This window comes from Athene noctua, chromosome 2 (assembly GCF_965140245.1).
Source record: "Athene noctua chromosome 2, bAthNoc1.hap1.1, whole genome shotgun sequence".
NCBI classification, from domain to species: Eukaryota; Metazoa; Chordata; class Aves; order Strigiformes; family Strigidae; genus Athene; species Athene noctua.
This window is the reverse complement of record NC_134038.1, coordinates 38,351,753-38,373,567: the sequence shown is the minus strand read 5'-3', so window position 1 is coordinate 38,373,567 and position 21,815 is coordinate 38,351,753. Positions and strand designations below refer to the sequence as shown.

General features: G+C 35.9%; 1 protein-coding gene across 2 annotated transcripts in view; it reads left to right on the top strand.

Annotated features, from left to right (window-relative positions):
* Positions 1–21,815, top strand: part of CSPP1 (centrosome and spindle pole associated protein 1) — a 64,299-nt gene that overhangs the window by 20,008 nt on the left and 22,476 nt on the right. Inside the window, exons 9-20 of one of the 2 annotated variants that reach the window (XM_074898864.1) lie at positions 3,043–3,144; positions 3,786–3,868; positions 5,656–5,749; positions 6,715–6,772; positions 8,811–8,825; positions 9,751–9,923; positions 10,809–10,927; positions 12,505–12,583; positions 12,936–13,056; positions 14,864–15,011; positions 18,469–18,621; positions 20,901–21,013. In XM_074898864.1, the coding sequence (XP_074754965.1) occupies positions 3,043–3,144; positions 3,786–3,868; positions 5,656–5,749; positions 6,715–6,772; positions 8,811–8,825; positions 9,751–9,923; positions 10,809–10,927; positions 12,505–12,583; positions 12,936–13,056; positions 14,864–15,011; positions 18,469–18,621; positions 20,901–21,013 (1,258 nt within the window). The remainder of the gene's footprint in view (positions 1–3,042; positions 3,145–3,785; positions 3,869–5,655; positions 5,750–6,714; positions 6,773–8,810; positions 8,826–9,750; positions 9,924–10,808; positions 10,928–12,504; positions 12,584–12,935; positions 13,057–14,863; positions 15,012–18,468; positions 18,622–20,900; positions 21,014–21,815) is intronic. The other variant, XM_074898865.1, reaches the window with a different exon arrangement.

Below are 21,815 nucleotides of genomic sequence, written 5' to 3'. Positions count from 1 at the left end.
TTTTTTCCTTTCCTTTGTGTTAAGCCTATTGCCAGAATTACTTTCCTGCAGTTGCCTCAGTGATGGAAACACTGCAGTCTTTCCCTTGTTAGACAAAATAACCACTTTTTTTTTTCTAGAATTAACACTTCTAGAAAAAACAGAAAGTAGATGATACCACTCTCAGAAGTGTTAAATATTACAATCATGTTTTATTGTTAATTGCTGGTGGACTGGTTAAATGATCTTTTGAGTCATTGTTTACAGGGATTATTTTCTGGATAGTACTGCAAAGTAATAATGTGGAAATACAAACCCTAAAATGCTCTTCTACTGCAAAAGCGTTTCCTAAATTGAATGAAGTCATGCTTCTTTTCCAGTTTCCAATGCCAATTGAGTCAAAATAACTTCTCTACAAAAATAGTTTTTATTATCCATTTTAAAAAAAAATCATAAAGGAATTAAGTAACTATGGAGAAAATTAAATGTCTGGAAGCATTTGAGAGATGCAGACTAAATAGATCGTTTCAGACTGTATGTTCAGCTGTCCTTGTAAAAGCAGGTATTTATTCACACAGTGTTTCTGAAGAAGACTAGCAAATGGAAACTGGTCATATAGCAGGAGCAAGATTGCCTGTTTCTGCTGAATGAGATTTAGAGAAGAGAATGTGAAATACAAAAATTGTTCCATCCTGTAGTGTAATACTGGCAGAAATGAGCAAAAGATGTTTTAGGCTACGGTCTTCTTGTCCTACAATTTTTCAGAAAGAAAAATATTAGAAGCTTGATGTCATGTCTAACAGATAACCAAAATGTCCATATATGTGAGACTAACAGCAATATTAATCCTCTGTGTTAATTAACACCCAGAAAGGTGAATGTCCTCTTTTTACTGTAGCTGTTTGCCGCTGTCTAATGCAACTGGACATGGAGTCTAATATTTAAATAAAAATGGCCATTTGCTAAAGCTTGAGGGTTTACTTTGTTTCTCAAAGAATATATATAGAATTATGCATGTGAAACATCAGCACGGATGGTGTTGGAACCAACAGTAGACTACTGTTCAACAGTATTGGACAGAAGTATACTAGTTCTTAGTTATTCCAGAAAACACTGATGATGCTTATATAAATATCTGTGACCAATATATCACTAGGCAATTCATTGCTTATTTGGAGAGGCCTCTGAAACAGTTTCAGTTCAGTTGTTCTTTTAAAAGAAAGTAGAGAAGAGAGTCTTATCTTTGTTATTGGCAAATTTGGTCCATCTTCTTAAAAGAAGTGGGACCATCACCTGAATTCCCTGACCTTAAATTTGTATATAAAATTAAGCTTTGATTTTTCTGCTGTTTATTTTCTACTTTGTGGAATTTTTATGGAAACTTTTCATTATTTCTTTTATTAAATGTGCTTTGTACTCTAGTACTTTTTTCTCCTTTTCATTAGCTCTGCTTAAGCTTTTAGGAACTATATTCCGTCTCTCTTCAAGAAAGAGAAACACATTATTAGTAACTGATAGCTCAACTTTTGAAGAATTAGCTTTTTTTTTTTTCTGTATTTCAGGCAAAGTCAGCTTTCCCAGAACACATTTGATTCATGACAGAAACAAAACTCATAAGGAGGAATATGTTTATTTGCTGTACTAAAGATTTTATATTTTTAAATGGACTTTATTAGTTTGGAGAGGCAAATTTTGTACTGGGGCTTTTCAGAAAGGTTTCTTTTTTGACAGAGGCACAAACACTGTGGCATATTTCAGCAAATCGAAATGGTGACAGGAAAGTTGGAGAAAGTACAAAATGTTTTGGTTCTTATGAGCAGAATGCTTTAGTCCATCCCCAGCAGCCAAACAGGATACTTGGATGACTTGGGCCAACGTGTCTGGGCCTGCTGTGCTAAGCTTGCTGCTTTTTACAAAAAAGGTTGCCTCTTGAATCCCAAAGTTTGTTTCTTTGAATCCTCCCCACATCCTTTCATCACGTGATGGACTAAGCTGTTTCCTGACTGTGTTGCAGTCTTACATGACCAGCCTTGTAAGTAGCAGATTGATCATTATCAAAAAGATCATCTTGATCATCGGAGGAGATCATGTTCCACTAAGAGGATGGATGTAATTCTTTCATGTTATTCTTGTGGGTTGTTAAGATGCCAAATCAATATGTAATATTCTGCTTGCATCCTTTCACCTTGGATTATTGGCTTTTATTTAAATTACAGAGATGGGAAGAGTTGTGGATCTTTTTACATAAAAGAATGAGGTTTTTCTGTGTTTACCTAGCATTTTTTGTTTTTTCCTTAATAGGAAGTCCACGTCTCTGTCCAGCTCTGGAAAATATAGAACTTTCTAAGCATCTATTGGATACTTTATTTGTCATTGAATACCTATTCTTGCTTATTTTATCAAGAGAACTTTAAGTCCTCATTAAATACTAGTTAATTTGCAGGGCAGAAAAAGCCTGTACATTCAGCTACCCCAGATCTTTTCTGGAAAAGCTCCTCTGTCTGTACAGTTCTTGGTACCTTTGGAATTATTTGAAGTTTCAATTATATTACTTCATATGTAGATGATTCAAATTTCCTGAAGTTTTGTATTCACTATGTTACCTGTCTTTTATCTTGATCAAAAGTCGTCTCTCTCTTTTAAATGGTATCAGGTGTATAGTGAAGGGTAGATTGTCATTAAAAAAGCTTTTCATATCTGAATTAACTGTTTCATTCAGACCTTCCCAGTGTTGGCTCCTGGGGATTAAGAGCAGCAAGATCTATTTCAATTAATGCGGTGTGAATATTGAATGCTCTGCAGCTCTCAAAACTCCTAACTAGGCTCAATAGATAAAGGTTGCATGAAAGCAGGCTTGGGAATTCAAACTCCAGACAGAGAGCTGCCTTTACAAAGGCTGCTAGCAAAGTGAATTATTTCTAGAAATTTTGTGTGATATTTTTGGAACTGGTTCTGCCATCCAGTGTGCGATCAGGCTGAGGATCCATTTGAAACTGCTGGACCTTCCATTTGAGATCAGATGTTTTCAGGCAAGCATAGCTGAATATTTTCTATTTCTTTAAGGCCCTATCTGGATGGAATAGTAAGAGATCTACCTGCAGATTATGAAGATGAATTAAAGGAGAGAGCATGTATGCAGCAGATCTCAAGAACTGGAAATTCAAGGTGTGGTATACAGTGTATTTTTCTGAGAATTGCACTACAAAATCACGCTGAAAGGAAAATGTTACTTTTAAATCCCTAAGGTGTTGTCTGAAATGGCTGATAGTTCTTCCTGCAGTTAGGCTATAGTAGAAGAAAAACTGTTTGTGTGAGAACAGCTATTGAAGCTTGCATGTCAGTTTTCTTTTTGAAACAATACATCACCTATTCTCCAACTGAAGACTTTTAATGTTTAGAATAACATGGAATCCTTTTTTGATAGTAGTTTTAAAATTCATTTTTTTTCCTCTTGTCTTGGTTTTGCAAGTCCTGAAGTGATCTCAGTGGGTGAGGCAGAAGCAGAACACTTGTAAAGCCCTTACATAAACTCTTGACTGGCACCACTTAGTCTGTCAGCATTGTTCAAGTGCTCAACTGAGTCAGTGTTTCTGATGGCTTCAGAAACCACAGGCAAAGGAGAACTGTGAGAAATGCCTTTTTGCCAGGTGGCTGCTTCTTTTGCTTGTGATACTTCTTTGGAATTTAGGAAAGCTGTTTGTCAGAAATGTATCACACAGTGATGTAAGTGCATCTATCATGTTTCACGTAGAAAGCAAGTAAATTCTTGAGTTTGATCTTTCCATTTTCTTTTTTGTCTTTGCCAGAAATCAGGTACAAATTAGTTCTTCAGCTAATGAACAGGCCAAGTCTGCAGCTGAAATGCCATATGCTACAGGCCTTGTTCTTGGTATGTATAAAAACCTACCTAATGACAATGAGTTAACCTTTCTTTGCATATTTTATTTTTCTTTGGGAATAATTAAAAACTAGAAAAATTAGCTTTTTCTTTGTGCTATTTTTTTCCCAGACTGGTACATAAATATTATTTACATAGGGAAAATAAAAAACCCCAACATGTTCCTTTTCCCCCTTCATGTAACAGGGCTTTCTAATTAATTTTGAAAGAGCCCAAGTTTCTTCATAGATTTCATTCACAGTTTAAGGCCCAGATACATTCTTAATTTTTTTAATGAAATGAAGTATAGGAGAAATATTAGCCTCTGCATTGTTAAAGATATGACTTGATATTGAATTTTAATTGCAGAAATATGGGAAATGGTACTGTTCACAACCTTGTGGAAGAACAAATGATTATAATCATCTCTTACCCCTTAAACGTAGCCACAGAATTTAACAGGGAACATTATTATTGAGCGTAGTAGAGAGAAATACTGTTGAAAACATAGCATACCTAGCTAAATTTAAAAAATTATAAGGCAAGAATAAAAGAACTGTAGTAGTTGTTCAGATGGGAGCCTTTGGAGGCCAGCTACATTTCAATCATAGAAAAACTAACAGTAATCAAAATAATTTTTATTTATTTTTACATTTGAACTTTCCTGATCTTCAGTGCTATATGTGGCAAGTCAATTTTTTGGAACTGTTCAAAGGCAGCATTAAAACAGTGGTGTTGTAATGGTCAGTCTCTGATCCGTTCAGTTGTCTCATTTGTAGTAACTTGAGTGCACAAAGTTGTGAATTTGTATTCCTAGCAGTCCTGGTTAGGAGAAGAATATTGCTAGCTATGTTATATAAAGATTAAATAAATTAAAACTTGAAGTTTTTGGAAAAGAGAAGTAATTTCAGACTCCCCAAAAATCACAAACCATGAGGTTATTTTGCACATTTTAGTCGTTTTACAGTGACAATACTTTACAGCACAATAATTGAATGAAAAATTCAGCTGGTCATGCATCATGGGGTTTTTTTATTGTTTTGTTTTAGTTTCTTTGTAGCTTTCTTCACTTCAGTGTTCACATCTACTTCACTGAAGTTTCATAGTAACTTTGTGTATGGAAATATCTTACGAGTCCTTATGTCTGATAGTCATACTATAGAGAAAGTGGTGATGATTTTGTTTTTAAAACAGTAGACAACTCCACGCTTATTGTGGGGGAACTACCACAAGTTTAAAGTTTTTTGGGTTCCTCAAAATTCATGTGAGATGTTGTCACAGTTTCCTTTTACATATAAATATCTGCCAATACTTTGCTAATTCTTGGTAGTCATGGGAACCACCCTAAAAGTGGAGGAATTTGCTTTCCTCCCTGTGGGTTTCACTCTCTTCAGTTTTAAGTTTCATTTTATCATCGCCTCATAATTTTGGAGTGCCTTAGTGTATCTTCCTTAGTTGAGCATTAGGGAAGAAATGTGAAATTTAAGTAACTTGTTTTAGTTGCTGTTTTATCACATGGCTTTGAAATTTGTATCTTCCTGACTGTACAAAACCAGGCAAACTAGGAAGATGCTAATGAAAATTTTAGGAGTTTTGATCATCATACTCCAAACAAACTGCATATGAAAACTAGGTATTAGTTTTTTAAGTCAGTAAAGATCCAATGTTTTTATGTACGTTCCCAGATCCTGTACTTTGCTGTGTTTCGTGTTTTAAATTGATTGAAATACAATGCTTTGTCCAGCACCTTTTGTGTATTTTGTGGAGCATTTATGCAAATATGTTGTCATTTCTATTAGGTGGTCAGGACCGAGAACTTCTCCAAAGGAAAAAAGAGAAATACAGGCAAGAGCTAATAGAACAGATGGCTGAGCAACAGCGAAATAAGAGACGGTAATGGAAAGTTACTGTATTTTTACAAGATAATGACTAAAATGTAAAGGAATTTAATGAATTCAGTGTGGTAAGAATAATTTTCATAACTAAGGAATTCCAGCTGGCCTAGGTAACATTGCATCCAATTAAACTTAGTGGCATGAGAGCTTTAGTTTTTAATAAACAAATTCACCAGCTTTCAGTAGAAAAAAGGAAAATACAGATTTGTTTCATGTTTAAAAAATTATTTTTAGTTTATTAAGGGTAAGGAAGCTCTAACTGAAGTTACCTTTTGTGCTGGTAGAAGAGTGTCTAATTACTTTGCAAAGTTGAAAATGTATCTTGTTTTGCCCTCCAATTTAGGAAACTAATCTTTCACTTTCAAAGCACTTGACCATTTGGCTCATGCAGAATAATAAAATAATAATTTCTTGTTTACATATTAGTAGCTGCCTGCTGAATGATAGTATGGATACATAAAAGCACACAGTGATATTAGTGAAGGGAGAAGGAATTAAGTTAATATTGATTGTTTCGCTATGACGAAAAATTGTACATGCTGAACAAGAATAGCCCTGAAATTACAATATGGTACTTACTGTTGTACTTCTGAGTCATTCATTTCAGTATGTTTGTTATAAACTTGTAACATGAATAAAGATCACTTTTAAAGAAAAATTCTGAAAGATTGTAATAAAAAGCAACATGCTGGTTTGTTCTTTGATAGTAGTTGGATTTTTATTAGGTGGAATTAGATGGTAGCCAGATACTTCTTGAGAATTCTGTTTATTTACAAATAATATATAGTATCCTTCTTCCGTGATTCCAGAAGAAATTAAGTGGAATTACGTCTTCTGTTATCCTGTGTTTTCAGAGTTACTTTAACTACAGTGTTGTGAGGTCTGTGCTTTGAAAGAATGACTATAATTTTTACTGCTTTCTGATTTGATCCCCCTTTTTTTTTAAAAAAAAACCCCAAACAGTGAGAAGGAACTTGAGCTCTCAGTTGCTGCTTCTGGAGCTCGAGACCCAGAAAAGAAGGTAAGGCACCTGGATTTTCTTTCATCTATATAGACAACTTTTTATTATGTGTACACTGTGGTTGCTCAATCACAAAACTCTGTAAAACTTTATCGAATGATACATGTTTTTTTTTTTTCTAATAGATCATTAGCATAAAATAGAATTGAAGCCAAGGATGATAAGGCTGTAACTCATTACACATGCTTTCAGCTTAATAGGAAAGTATTTTAATGGAAGTTATCAAACATTTTCTTTTGCTGTGACCAAGTGGAAATTTGATACAAGCAGTAGGTAGCATGGAAAAAATACTTGGTGTCTAGTTGTAGCCTGTACATGCACAAATCAACCACCTTCCTTTGGGTATGTAAAGTATGCTGCAGAAAGTTTTTGCTGTTTTTCAATTAAAAAAACTCAAACCAGTTGTTTTGCAGCCAAATTGGTATAATTTGTAATTTCAAATTTGTAATTCTTTTTTAAACTATCAAGTAGTGTTCAGGATTAGAAGCATTTTTTACAGGATTTTGTAAAAAAGCAAGGTGTTTCATATTGTGTTGCTTTTAAGACTTAATGCAGAGTTACTCCTGTCTCCACTTCCTTAGTAAGGTGATTATTGTACTAAGAATTTTCATTAGTGTTTATGAAGGAGTAGATTGTCAGCACTGGTAACTTTACTGGACTGATTGTCACAGAACTAATATGATTTGCATGTGTGTTTGTGAAGTGTCTGAAGCTGTTGCATCTTGAGTGCAGTAGAGATCTGCTGTTGGAGACATAGGATGGGTAACTTTCTCAAGCAAGAATAAACTGGTTATTAATTTAACTGGTTACCAGTTTAAATTATCAACAGTGCTGTTTTTGGGGAGAGGCTACAACATAGGAAGGAACTTGTGCCATTTCTGGAGAGTTCAGCAGAGGTGAAAGGAGCTCTTATTTTCTAGAAAATTAAGATGAATTAATAGCCTTAAGATGCTATTAGCATGTGAGGCAGGAGTCTGAGAATGCGTGTAGATAAGCAACGAAGCTGAATCAAAATTCTTACTTCTAAATGGGGAGGGAGAACACTGACAAGTGGTCTGGCTGCGTGTTCCTGGCCTCTCTGCTTAAAGCATCTGTGGTGCTTGTTTGATCGCTTTTCCAAACTGATTCAGCTTGGTTAGTAGGCAAAATTATGAATCTTTGTTGCTGCTTTAGTTGACTTGGAGAGGTCAGTTGGCTGATCGGGGGTTCAGATGAAAGGGAGAGGGATGGAGTGTACAGCTGGGAGCCAGGCAGGAAAAGAGCTAAAACTAGAGCAGAGGATGCCTGCTCTTTTGGCACAGCAGGTTGTAAGGTCAGTGTAAACAGTTTTGTCTCATCAAAACTGACTAGGCAGAAGCATGCTGTGCTGCAGCACTCTGTATACCGTACACATCTAAGTAAGAGACTGAAAAGTGCCTGGTGTAGGAACAAAATTATATCCAGAGCAAGTCCAGGGCATGTATAATGTTTTAAAACCATTAATTTAGCTGAAAGCCTTCAATTAAGTAGAATTGCTACATTCATTAAGCATCAGTCACTGTTAGCTTTAAATTGCCTCTTGGGGAGAGATTCTAATTAGGTGGATTTCTTGATTAATTACACGTTGGTTAAACAGCAATGCCTGATTAAGAATCTATAAATGTGGACTGTTGTATGTCGTGCTTGTTTAAAATAAAACAATCCCCAGGATGAACTGAATACCATAGTCACATCTGAAATTAGCTACACAGCTGAAATCTGGGGCACTTTGGGAGCACTTCACATTAAACTTGTTAGTGAGAAAGGCAGTTCTAAATGTTCTCCTACTCAAGACACTGGGTTTGAAAAGACAAGTTAAAAAAAAAAAATCTGTAGACTGATTTATAGTTTTCAATTGCTGTAGCTCATATCTATTAACTAATTTTGTATTCACATCTAGAAATCTGAAGTTAAATGTTACAAACAAATATTCATGTCTAGTAGATTTTGAGAATTTGAATCTTAATGCTGTAGTTTATGATTGGTGAGTACTAACTGCCTTGTATATACTGTCTTGCAGCTAAGTGATGAGGAGGTAAACATTTAATATTTTGCTGAAATAGTTTTATATTGTAGGGTATATGGTTTTCTGTTACATAGTTAATATTTGCTGATATTTCCTTGCTGGTAGTACTTGGAATGCATGTTACTAGAAGCACTATGATGTTAGGACCAGTAAATTCAGAAACAAAATCTGTTATCCAATATATTATTTTTTTTCTGGTCTTCTATTATATTGACTCATTTACACAGGACATTAGAATATTTACGCATAGCAGCTGGTGTAAGGGCTTTCTGGGTGTGATAGGATAGTTCTAAAACTGACTTGCATGCCTTCGCACTATTTGCATGTTGCCTTTGACTTTCTTCTGAGGCTGCTAGTTATCAATAAACATTTGATATTTTTATTATAAAAACAAAATGCCTCAAATTTTATAATTTTTATGGTTGAAAAATTTAATTAAAAAACCCTTAAAAGATAAAATAATGTGTTGCAAGGAAATGTTTATTGGAAAAAGTCTCAGTATGTGTGTTTTCAGTTTTTACTGATTCTAAGCTATTTTAATCTTGATGTGGGGGGAGGAATTTAGGAACTTTTTCCTGTGCGTAATATGAGAATACTGTCTGTGTAGGAAACTAGCAGCTGTAGAGAATCTGTGGAAATACTTCTGTTTTTCTGGACAATAACTAGAAACATATACTTCCTGAAACCTGCCGTAGAGGTTGTTTTTTGTAAATCTGTGATGAACATACTAGATTTCCATGTAATATTAGATTTCCAGTAATTCCTTGGGAGAAAAAAATGCAATTACTAGGAATTTGAACAGCTAGTTGGGACCCAGTAAAATGTTCAATGCAACCAAAATGGAGGTTCAGAATATTTAATACTAATAACAAGGTAACTGTTGTGGGTTTTTTCTTTCTCGTCTTCCTTTTTTTTTTTTTTCCCCCTTCTTCAGCCAAATAGATTGAAGCAGTTTGGCTTGATAGCAAGAACTTCTGAAGAGAAAGTACCTCCTGAAAAGCCTAGGGTGGCTTTCCAAACTCCGGTGCCCATCCCTTCAGCCTCTCCAATGAATGAAGACTTTCACAGAGGGCTAGCCAGCACTCTTGGTGAAATAGCAGCTCCCAGGTGCATCACCAATCATGTTCATTTTGCATAGTAAATAAGATTGTTGTTAAGCTTGTTATTACTGCTAAGGTAGAGCTCAGTGGTGCTATTGATCTTTCTCCAAGGAACCAATGAAGGTAGAAATAATATTTTGATAATGAACAGGAAACAAAACTACTTCGCGCTAAAATAAGCTTTTAATGTCTGTTTCTTCACAGTTTATTTTGAAAAATCGGGCGGGGTGGCTGGATTATCTGTGAAGACTGTTCTCTCTTAGTGGATGTTTGTGTAGAAAAGGGTTGTACTGTAGAAATGATGACCACGCCTGTAATATTGAACCGTGTTGTGAGGATGCTTGGGCGCATGCCCGGAAGAGTCTGTATAGTTAGAAGGCTGGTATGGCATGAGTTTGGCCCCTATCGATTAAGTGATCTCCCAGAGCTAAGCTCAGGAATGCAGTGTAGGCAAGGACAGCTTCCACTAGACACTGTGATTGAGGCTAATCTGTTTAGGGAGAGAGAAGGAGCTTCAGGCATGTGGCTGAAGCTGTGCTGTGCCACTTGCCCTTTGACCAGAGACTAATCCTTGACTTGTTTTGATTACTGTTAGTGATGTAACCGATAAGTATCATTAACTTGAACCAGTTAAAGAAGGCATGCTTGTTTTATGTTCATTAGATCTCTGGAGTAGTGTGGATCCATGTACTACTCCCTCAGGGAAGGTTAATTCCCTACTAAGTCTTGTTGTGTCATGTTCCTGCATAGTACTAATGAGATGTCTTGGGCGGAGCTAAATCTAGAATTTTCCCATATTAAATTCTTTCTCTTTTCAAAAAAATTTCTTTCTTCTTTTAATGATCACTTTTCAGTTGTACAACAAACCAAAAAATTGTGTTCCTTCTTTAAGGCTTGTACCAATGCCACCACCTCCCCCACCAGTTTTGACAGACAGCTATAGAACACCTTATGATGATGCGTATTACTTCTACGGGGCAAGGAATCCTTTGGATCCCAATCTTGCATACTGTGAGTTGATGATTTTAGGTGGATTGGTTGTTAGAGTGATTCAGATGACCGCTTAAATGATGAATAATATAGAACTAGTAAAAGCAATTTAAACCTATTTCTTAGACATGCATTGAATGAAAAGTAGGGTTTTTTTCAATACTGGTTTTGAATGAAGTGGTTTTCTCCAACAGCAAAAGGTGCTATGGCTTCCAGAAATCTTATTCACTGCTTGAATAAGCTCTAGTCTCAGCTACTTAGCCATTACTCCTCCCAGATAATTTTTAGTTTTGATAATCAAAAAATTATTTTCTAATATTTTGCTCAAATCATAATGTGATTGATTACATCTTTAGGTGGTGTTACAATTTCAGATATAATTTACAATATTTTTAAAGGAACTGTAGGAAGTAATCAAACATTTTAAGAACTTTATTTTTAATCTACCCTTTGACTGGTTCATGATGATTTCATGAGTGAAACAACTGTGATGTGTGTGAGGAGAGACTGGATTGTGTGATGTTTGTTTAGGGGTTTTTTTAGAGGAAAAACTAGAAACGCTTTTTGAAATTTGTTCTGCTACTCTCATTAAAAAGTTAAAATAAAAGAGAAAAAACCCTTACAGTTTTGCTAGTTGGTTTGAATGAGATTTGTATCCACTGGGGAATTTCACGAATGCTAGGAATTTAAGAGCACAAATTTTTTTAGATTTTTTTTTTCTCCAGTGTAAATTTCTCCCTATCTTGAAATATAATAGCTAATGGTTTGCAAGAGATTTTTTTTTTCTGTTTTTAAAGTTCCAGACACCTTTCTCTACCTTTTCTTTGTAAGCTTATTTTCTGATCACAGTTTTAACTCAGAAGTTTTGGCATTTTTTTGGAAGTATGTTTGGTTTGGTTTTTTTGTGTGTGTGTGTTTTGCTTTGGTGTTTGTTGGTTGGTTGGTTTTTTTATCCTTGCATCAATATAACCTCTAGGGTAAAATGGCTTACAGTTTAGAGTATTAAAGAAACTAATACTTAAAATTCATATACAAGAGTTAGGTTGTCTTAAAGCTTGTTGTCACAAACTGGCATGTTACTAGTGCTTAAAATCTGAAAGTGTGAAATTGTTACACAGATGCACCTCTTACTGTCTTGGAACTCAAGCAGTAGTATGCACAGTAATTTCAAGTGCTGCTGTGGCAGACTGCTACAGGTCCTATTTCAGTAAGAGTACAGATGCCAGATGTACTGCATTTCTGCAGGAGGCAGTGGAGCTCTCCTCACAGCAGAGGACACATTTGGAAAGCATGAGACCAAGTGTTACATTGAGAGTTAATTTATTTTTGTTAGTTGATTGTAGAATATGTTATCGAAGACACTTGTAAATTTTAAAGGGATTTTTGAATTTAAGAAATAGATTTGTGCCTTGGCAATGTATTTCTTGCTTTAGAGGGCATTAAGGATTAACTAAGTTTGTTATAGAACTCGAGACTCTGGTTTGTTATTCTGCAGTTACAGAGTTTGAGCAGTGAGCTCTGTTAAGCTTCTTTAAGTAATGGCAAACATTTATATGTGAGCATTCAAAATTTAAAATAACAATTTTTTTTCTATGTAGATGGTACAGGTATGATGGGAATGCAACCCACACCTAATCTGGATTTTCCTTTAGGCCAAGCCCCGGTAGAGCAATCAGTGTAAGTATTTCCTGTATTCATATTCTTAGTTTGTATTTCTCTGTATTGATACAAAACACTTTTCATGGTAGGAGTGTTTTGCTGATGACATATGCCTTCGAAATAAAGTATGTTAAAGGCAACTCTTCAAACTTCTAATTAAGAATTTCTATCTAAATAATAATTTAGTGAAGTTCTATTTTTATATGGATTTATGAAAATGTTTGAGAATATAAACTGCCAGGCTGTGAAAAACAACAGTTCTTAAATATTTCAGACAGGGATTTTTTTGTTTTTAAATTTTTTTTAAAATGCCACCCCCACCCCACACCCTATGATGTCTTCCTTTTATATGTGTGGTTTTCTAATACAGAAGTAACACTGGACAGAGGAATACAGGAGACAGACAAAGAAGCACAGGAGTATTTTCTGAAGAAAAAACGAAGTCTTCCAAAGAGGCAATATTATCTTATCAACAAGAATTACAAAAGCAGGTACTGAATGATAAAGCTTTGGATGCTTTCTTCTTTTACTTTTTCAAACATATTGATTTAGTTTACAAGTAAAAAACTTTAACTCTCTCTCCCTTAGCACTTCCTTCCTCCCATTCCTCTGATCCTGCTTTAGCTTATTTTAGCTCTTCAAGTGGACAGTAAGTTCTTCAGGGTTTTTTTTTGTCAGAGACCGAGAGAATGTTAAGACCGACAGAAAACAGATTAATAGATTAGTTCCAGGCATGGTGTTTTATATATTTATTTTCATAAGCATAAGAACCAGCATCTTAAAAGCAATGAGTTCTATTGCTCTGATATTCCTATTGAAAGATTGCTTTTGAGCATTACTGCTGTAATTACAAGCAGCACTCCAATTTCAGTAAGTTATTCATGATCATTTGGATACTAATTCAAAAGCCTTCCTAATGTTTACTTCCAGTGGCACTTGTAGGCGGTGTCTTACCTCTTTTCAGCTTCCTTTCTGATAGGATAGACAAATTTCTTGAGTCTCCAGTCTTCCACTAGATATCCTAGTCCCCTCCTCATTTTTGTGGCCTTTTGCTGCTGCATCTTGTGGGAGTTTATAAAATGTATTTGACCATGATAAGACATGTTATTTCAGAAGAGATTTTGCTAGAGCCCAGTTCAATGTCACTGACATTTTCTTATCTTATACTTCTTTATATATTTCTTCAGCAGAGGTAAATAATTTCTATTAAAATATTCTAGTTCTAATTATGATTGTGCATAGGGATAAAGGAGAAGCTGCCAATCAAGGTCAAATTAAGCATAAAATAGAACATTTAGGAATAGTGTCTTATTGCACTTAGCTTCTCTGAAGGCATTTTCTCACTATAGTCTTAAGTAAATTTTAACTTGCCGTATGAGAGACTGCACAATTTGACATAAAAGTCTAATCAACGTGACATGATACAGTCTTTCAAAGTTATGCTGCTTGTGGTTGAAAGCGAACAGAAGGTATTCTGTTTTTTTCCTATAGACAAACCTGACTGACCATTTGTGTTGACTCCTTATTTCTCTTATGAAATTGTCTGACTACTTGATAAAGGGAAATGTTTAACTAATGCACAGAAGAAACAAACAAGAGAAAATACGTTAATATATTTCAGCTACATAAATAGTAGCTAATGTTTTAAAAGCTTTGAATAGAAGATGGACTTTTTCTAACAGCTATTCTCTTTATAAATGCTACGTTAAGTTATTAGGAGACTTAGTTGTATAAATCTAACCTGATTTTGAAGAAAAGGAAGAACAAACCATATGAACAGTTCTGCATTATTTGCATACATCATCATGTATTACTGCAGAAAACTATTTCATAAGTGGTTATAGAATTGTGTAGCATTCTATTAATGCATTTATTGTTAGGAGTCTTTCTTCATCTCATGTCATCTCTAGTCTAAGTTGGTTAAAAAAAATATACCAGGTTGAGAGAAGCTAGTGCTGTAGTATTGTCGAATTTTGTCTGTTTAGTTTTTAGGCTGTATAAGCTTCTGTATGAAAGATCCAAGGATATGGGACTTCCAATCTACTGCATGTGTCAGATGTGAACATTTCTGGAAATTGGAAGTCTTATAATATGTATCTGTATGTTTCTCTATGAGTGTGCATGTTTTGGCAACAGTATTCAATGCACTGTCTGCAGTATAGGCAATGGAATGTCTGCGATTTACTTGATCTAGATGGGGGAATAGGTAATGATAGCATTCAACTTCCTCCGTTAACTTTTTATTAAAAATACACATAATGTGATATTTTTATGTAACTGACTTTGGTTTGTTTGTAGATAAGAGAGAGAGAGGAACGACGCAGACAAGAGAAAGAGGAGAAGGAGCGCTATGAAGCCAAGTTAGAAGCAGAAATGAGGAATTACAACCCCTGGGGAAAAGGTGGTGGTGGTGCTCCTCTCAGAGATGCAAAAGGAAATCTGATAAGTATGTTTGCCAAAACTATGGGTTGTCTTTCCAAGTTTGATGGTTTTTTTGCTCTTGACAGGGCTTTATTCAGATATGTTATTCCTTGTTTTGTAACACTGGTAGCCCTTTATTGACAAATAGATGTGCTTGTTTTGAACAGGTGCACTCTAGGAATATTTGAGTAAAATTATTTTGGTGTCTGTAAAATCATTCAAAGAGTACAATTTGATCAAAATGGGAAAACCATGTCAACCATAAGTGAAGATACAGTGCAATAGTAAAGGGAGAAGGAGGAAAACAAGCTGTTAGAATAATCTGCAATACAAATGTAAAGATTGTTGTGAAGACTTTTATTTAAACATTTTCCAGGAACAGGGTTGGGTTTATTGTTTTTCTTTTTAAAAATAACTTCTAGGCTTAGAAAGCTCTACTTGTGACATGGAAAATGGAAGCATGTTTGAATAAATATATAAAGCTAAGTGGAATATTTAAATTTCCCCAAGTAACACTGTTGGTAAATGGCTTTATAAATAGAAGACAGCACTAATGTTTTTTAAGGTTTATTTTTTTCCAAGTGCTGTATTATACAAGATGGAAGTGGTTAGCTGGGAGATAGCTATGATCTCGGCAAGTCATCCACCCTTCCAGTAAATCACAGAATCATCTAGGTTGGAAAAGACCTTGAAGATCATTCAGTCCAACAATTAACCTAAAACTGGCAGTTCCCAACTACACCATATCCCTCAGCACTATGTTGACCCAACTCTTAAACACCTCCAGGGATGGGGACTCCACCACCAACCTGGGCAGCCCATTCCAACGCCTAACAACCTGTTCTGTAAAGAAGTTCTTCTTAATATCCAGTCTAAACCTTCCCTGGAGCAACTTCAGGCCATTCGCTCTTGTCCTATCACTTGTTACTTGGTTAAAGAGGCTCATCCCCAGCTCTCTGCACCCTCCTTTCAGGTAGCTGTAGAGAGCGATGAGGTCTCCCCTCAGCCTCCTCTTCTCCAGACTAAACACCCCCAGTTCCCTCAGCTGCTCCCCGTACGACCTGTGCTCCAGACCCTGCACCAGCTTCGTTGCCCTTCTCTGGACACGCTCGAGTCATTCAATGTCCTTTTTGTAGTGAGGGGCCCAAAACTGAACACAGGAATTGAGGTGCGGCCTCACCAGTGCCGAGTACAGGGGTAAGATCCCTTCCCTGTCCCTGCTGGCCACATATTTCTGATACAAGCAAAGATAGACATAAGATTAAAATTCAAATTCCTGATCTTGGTTCCTAGTGAACCCTACAGGAATAGTTCATCTAAAATAAAAATAGTACTGAGTAGGCACAATTAGATTTATGTATTTCAAAATCTTGGCCTCTGCTAGCTCTCTTCATTCTTGCCTTTAGCAGCTGAGTGAGTGGGTCTTGCAATTTTATAACTATTTGTCGTGGTTTAACCCCAGCTAGCAACTAAGTTCCACACAGCTGCTCGCTCACTCCCCCACAGTGGGATGGGAAATTAGAAGAGTAAAAGTGAGAAAACTTGTGGGTTGAGATAAAGGCAGTTTAATAAGTAAAGCAAAAACCATGCATGCCAGCAAAGCAAAACAAGGAATTCATTCACCACTTCCCATCGGCAGGCAGGAGTTCACCTATCTCCAGGAAAGCAGGACTTTGCCGTGCATAATGGTTACTTGGGAAGACAAATGCCATCACTCAAAATGTGCCCCTCTTCCTCCTCCTTCCCCCAGCTTTATATGCTGAGCCTGATGTCATATGGTGTGGGATATCCCTTTGATCGGTTGGAGTCAGCTGTCCCAGCTGTGCCCCCTCCCAACTTCTTGTCACCAGCCTCGCTGGTGAGTGAGAAGCAGAAAAGGCCTTGACACCGTGTAAGCACTGCTCAGCAGTAACTAAAACATCCCTGTGCTATCAACACTGTTTCCAGCACAAATCTGAAACATAGCCCCATACTAGCTACTGTGAAGAAAATTAACTCTGTCCCAGCCAAAACCAGCACACTATTGATTTCTAATGTAAACCAAATTGATTTTCTTGTTACTAGAAGATGATGTTGAATTCTGATTAGATTTTAAAAATATGTCTCCTGGTAATAAAATATAAGAATTTTCAAAGCATGGAACACTTACTGGATATTAGTTTATCTATAAATAATTGGTTTCAGATTTATGACATCTGAGTGACATATGGCTAAATTAATAGTGTAGTTTGAGGGTAGGGGGTAAAGTTTAAATGCTTTTTAAACACTGTGTGCCCAAATAATAAGTTTAGAAGCTTGTGTTGAGCATGAAAGCTTGCATTTATCCCCAGAATATATTGAAGTGTTCACTAGCACTGCATGTAAGTGTCTGGCTTCTTTCTCTAGGCTTTACAGTGGTGTGAGTAGAGTGTGTCAGAGGAAAATGTAGGTCTCTCATATTAGCCTGTGCTCTGCATGTACCTGCTAAGAAGCTTATCTTGGTCTGTAAATGAGGAACCAAGAGAAAGAAGTTTCTTATCCTTTTTTCCTGAATTACACATGTAAAGTTATTTTTCCCACCAGTTTAGCACCATGATGGGTAAGCTAGGAGTCAAATGTCATGAAACATAACATGCTTTCTGCCATGTCTCTCTGTTATGCAGTGTGACTTGTCTTTTTATCCTCTTGAAAATGTCTGTAAATAGCTTTGAGACTCTGATGTATGCAAAGGCTGCTTTACAGAGAGGGATGTAATTTAAAGTTCTTGGAATCTGCGTGCTTAAATGACTGCAGTAATTCATAATTATCAGAAACACTATTTTAAAAGATTATCTGAAAATTGGAGTACTTTCTTGTTTTGAAATGAGCCTTCTAGATATAGTATGGTAACACTTCAAAATGAGCTGAAATTAACATCTTTGATCAGGATTTTTCTGGCCCATGCAAGTTTTGGTGAAAATGTTGGATGACGTTGTTTTGCTTACATACAGAAATCTGCATCTGGATTATTACCAAAGACATGAAGACCAAAATACACTTCAGTGGTTCAGTTGTTCTTATTGCCCTTCACAATAACCAATTAGCAATTCAGTACTTAAAATACCAGTACTAAACTCAAAAGTATTTTACAGCTTTAAGGAAATAGAATAAGGGGTGGTTTCTAAATACACGCTTGTAAACACAGAGACTTGACAGTCATTTTTGTCTTTGAGCTCTTTCAATTTCATAGCATTTATGGGCGGGAGAGAGGGGACGTTTGCTGTGAAGAATCATTCCTGGCTAAAGAAAACCAACAACGTAAATTTTTAATCAGTGAATTCCTAATGACTGCTATTTCACCTATAGCTTCTATGTTCTTGTCTTTGAAACTTTTTGTTCCCATAGGTGGTATGCCCAGGAAAAGTGGAGTCTGCTCACAAATCCCTGTATTTTTGAGAATCTATAGTGAATGTGCCTTTTATGAGAACAAAACATTATAAACAGCTATTTCCCCTTTCCTTTAGCGGACTTGAATATGATGCACAAGCAAAACGAAGATGCATATCTTAATCCAGAGGCAAGACTATATGAAGATAAAAGGGCTATTGTCTCTGTTGACCTAAGTCTGGCCTCCCCAAGACCTGAGAACACAGAAGCATCTACAAATAAAATAGCAGGTTTTTAAGAATACTGTATTACAGCTCTAATTAATTATAGGTCTTAGTGATCAAAGTTCTCTAGTTTCCTTATTCCTTTCTAGCAGATCTATGATAGTATTAGTGCTCTGTACCCGTGAAGTCAGTATCATGCTTCTTTCCCAAACTTCTTTATTGCTGTCACTGTGTGCACTGAAAATGTATTTTCTTATCTAGTGATAACTAATAGTAGTGATAACTTAGTAGTCATAACTAATAACTGTTATAGCACTGGTCAGGAAAACTGTTAGTTTTTCCATGTTCAATATTATCTAATCAAGTCTTCATACATAATTGTCTTACTTTTAAATGACAGTAAAATATAAATGTGTAACAGGAGAGAAGATAGAATACAAGGAGGAGGATCTGCAGGTGTATGATATTACAGATTAAGATGAAATTGGTACAGTAAATAGGTTAACAAGTTCTTAAAAGTTACAGGTAAATTGGGTACGTATGTAGCCTTGTGCACTGCCTCCAAGTTTTAGGGATTTTATTTTATTTTCCTATTTAAAATCTAATACAACTTTTTCATGTTTTATGAGACATCTAAATGAGAACGCTCTGGTACTCTAGACCTGCCCCTAGTCTGAGATGGGCAAAGGTCAGGATCAGTGGTGGTCTTATCAAGTCAACTTAGATGCTTCTTTTCTTTCTCCTGTCTGAACTGTTGCACTTCTATATAAAGAATTACATGGTATTTGGGGCATGGATCTATTTTGCATGATTGCAATTCAGTGTCCTGACCACTGGCTGTAGTAGAATCAGGGTGTTTTTTGTTCTGTTCCCCCTCTTGCTTTCTCCCTAATACAGCTCAGGTTCAACTATTTAGTAAGAAGTGAAACAGGCAAGGCCAATAAAGTAACAATGCAGAATAGCAAAGAGCCCCCTGGTTAGATCTCTTGCTTTGGGATCAGGAGGTGGAGCAGATCACGATGGGATCTTTATAGTCTTGTACCTTCCATTTGATTAGTCAGGCAGTAAAGTGGCTTTATGTAGGTTTTGGGTGTTGGTTGGCTGGTTGATTTTTATAGGGTTTTTTTGCACACCACCCCGTTAAAAGAGGAACTTGCAGGATAGTAGTTGGTACACAGTAAGTTCATTCCTTGATACCTTCCATAGTAACTTGCCTGTCTTGTGTCCATGCCTTTCAAATGGTATATAAACTTTATTCTGCTTTTCTGCATGGAACATATCAGTTTGAAGGAAATCTATCCTGAAAGAGTCACATGTAAATTTAGTTATGTTTTGGAAGAATTCAGTGATTCCCTGTAAGGAAAAATAATGCTGACCTCAAAGTGTACTCCTTGGTATGCAAGCACGTACTCCTGAAGCTAGGCTGTAGCAGTAAGCATGTGCATTCCTATGGGAATAAGTGTATGTGTTATTTCTGCTTTCATCTGTCTTGGATGGTACATCTCCATATAGGGGAATGTAAGGGGGGAACATGAGAACAGCTACAGCTGCGTTCATTTCAGCTCAGTGGAGCTATGGCTCTTGCACATCTCTGAGGCACTGTCCTTTGGAGCAGATATGATATGAATGAAGAACATGCTGTGTCAGCTGAAAAGTCAACACAACTTAATCTACTTTTCCTTTACTTTCTTCCTTCTCTTCTGCTTCCTGTAGGGATCCTGTTCTGCAAAACCTGTTCTATGAGGTTTCTGAGTTAATCCTCCTAGCTAGAGCTTTTGGGACTGTATGGTTATGATGCATTTGTAACTCAGGGCTAAAGACGACCTGACACTTCAAACTTCATAGTATGGAAGGCACCTTATGCTGGCAGAATTCAATTTTCTGACTGCTTAGAATTTTATTTGCCAGTCTGGGGCTTTGTTTTTTCTACTGTCCATTGCTATTTTACTTAAATATTTGTTCTGTTAAGATGTTCTGTTTTTAAAGAGTGAATAGACCTAAGGAACAGAACTATGTGTGCTAAAACAGAGTAACTGTAAGCAGTAAAGTTATGAGATGTAAAAACTTTGCTATTCTAATTAACTTATGGGTAACATTTTTAGATACTAAACTGTTGATTGGACAGTAGAATATATGACTTTTATATGTGTAATTTTATAAAAAGGCAACTTGCTTGGACATAATTAATTAAAATCTGACAGTATTCTAGGCAGACAATGTAAGAACTTTTAATTCCAGCCCTGTTTTCAGCTATAGCTATAAGTATCAGATTCCCACTTCTTCACTCTGGCTTGTTGTCTTAGATTTGGTTTGATTTTTATCTTTAACTTCCTCCCCTCCCTTAGGTTTTACATTTGCACAGACCTCTCCTTTTGCTCGAGGCAATGTGTTTGGTGAACCACCATCTCCACAGCATCTTAAGCGACAGGAATCATACAAGAACTTTCTTCGTCTACAGGTGAATGCATATACCAGTTATCTAGTTAAATAAGTTTTTAAGAGGGGTTACAATCAAAGTAAATATGGTACTGCTGACCAAAGACCTTATCCAGTCATAGCTAATTCTGTACACGAGAGGTGTACCTAGAGCTATATGCTATTGAGTCTCTCAGATTTTGCCTTACGTAAAAAATGCCTATGAAAGTGGTGCTATTAATAGTTGGATTCGTTAATCTAGATTCTGGTTTTTTTCTAAGTATAGCTCTCTAAATACAGTATTAAGTTCTCAAATTCTGTATACAGTACAAGTTTGCATACATAAATACTTAAAGAAACAGATGTTTGCCTTTAGAAGTCTATATGACACCAATGCATGTTCGTCAGAATGAAATGGAGGCAATAATATAGTTATTTGTTGATGGGTATATAACATGTGATTGTTCTTCTACTACCTTCTGTCTTCTGTCTATAATACTTCCCATATAATCTTATGCCACAAGAATTAAATACCAATTTAATTAAATATCAATATCAAAGAGATCCTAGATAATTTAAAATAGAGTATGAATGTCATACAGTAGTTTGACGTGGATCTCTTGAAAAAAACCTTGATCTTTTCTTTTTATGTGTAGTGGTGGCAGGAAGAATAAAGAATGGGCAGACTTTTGGCTTCAGTAAGTCTCTCATAGCCGTGTCTAAAAATATTACCCTTTTGGAAAGGAAAAATATAATTGTTCTGTCTTTTTTGATTTGGTTTCCCATCTTCCATTATTTAATCAGTGAAGAAAAGTGATATTCCAGCACATCCAGAGTAGAGTGTT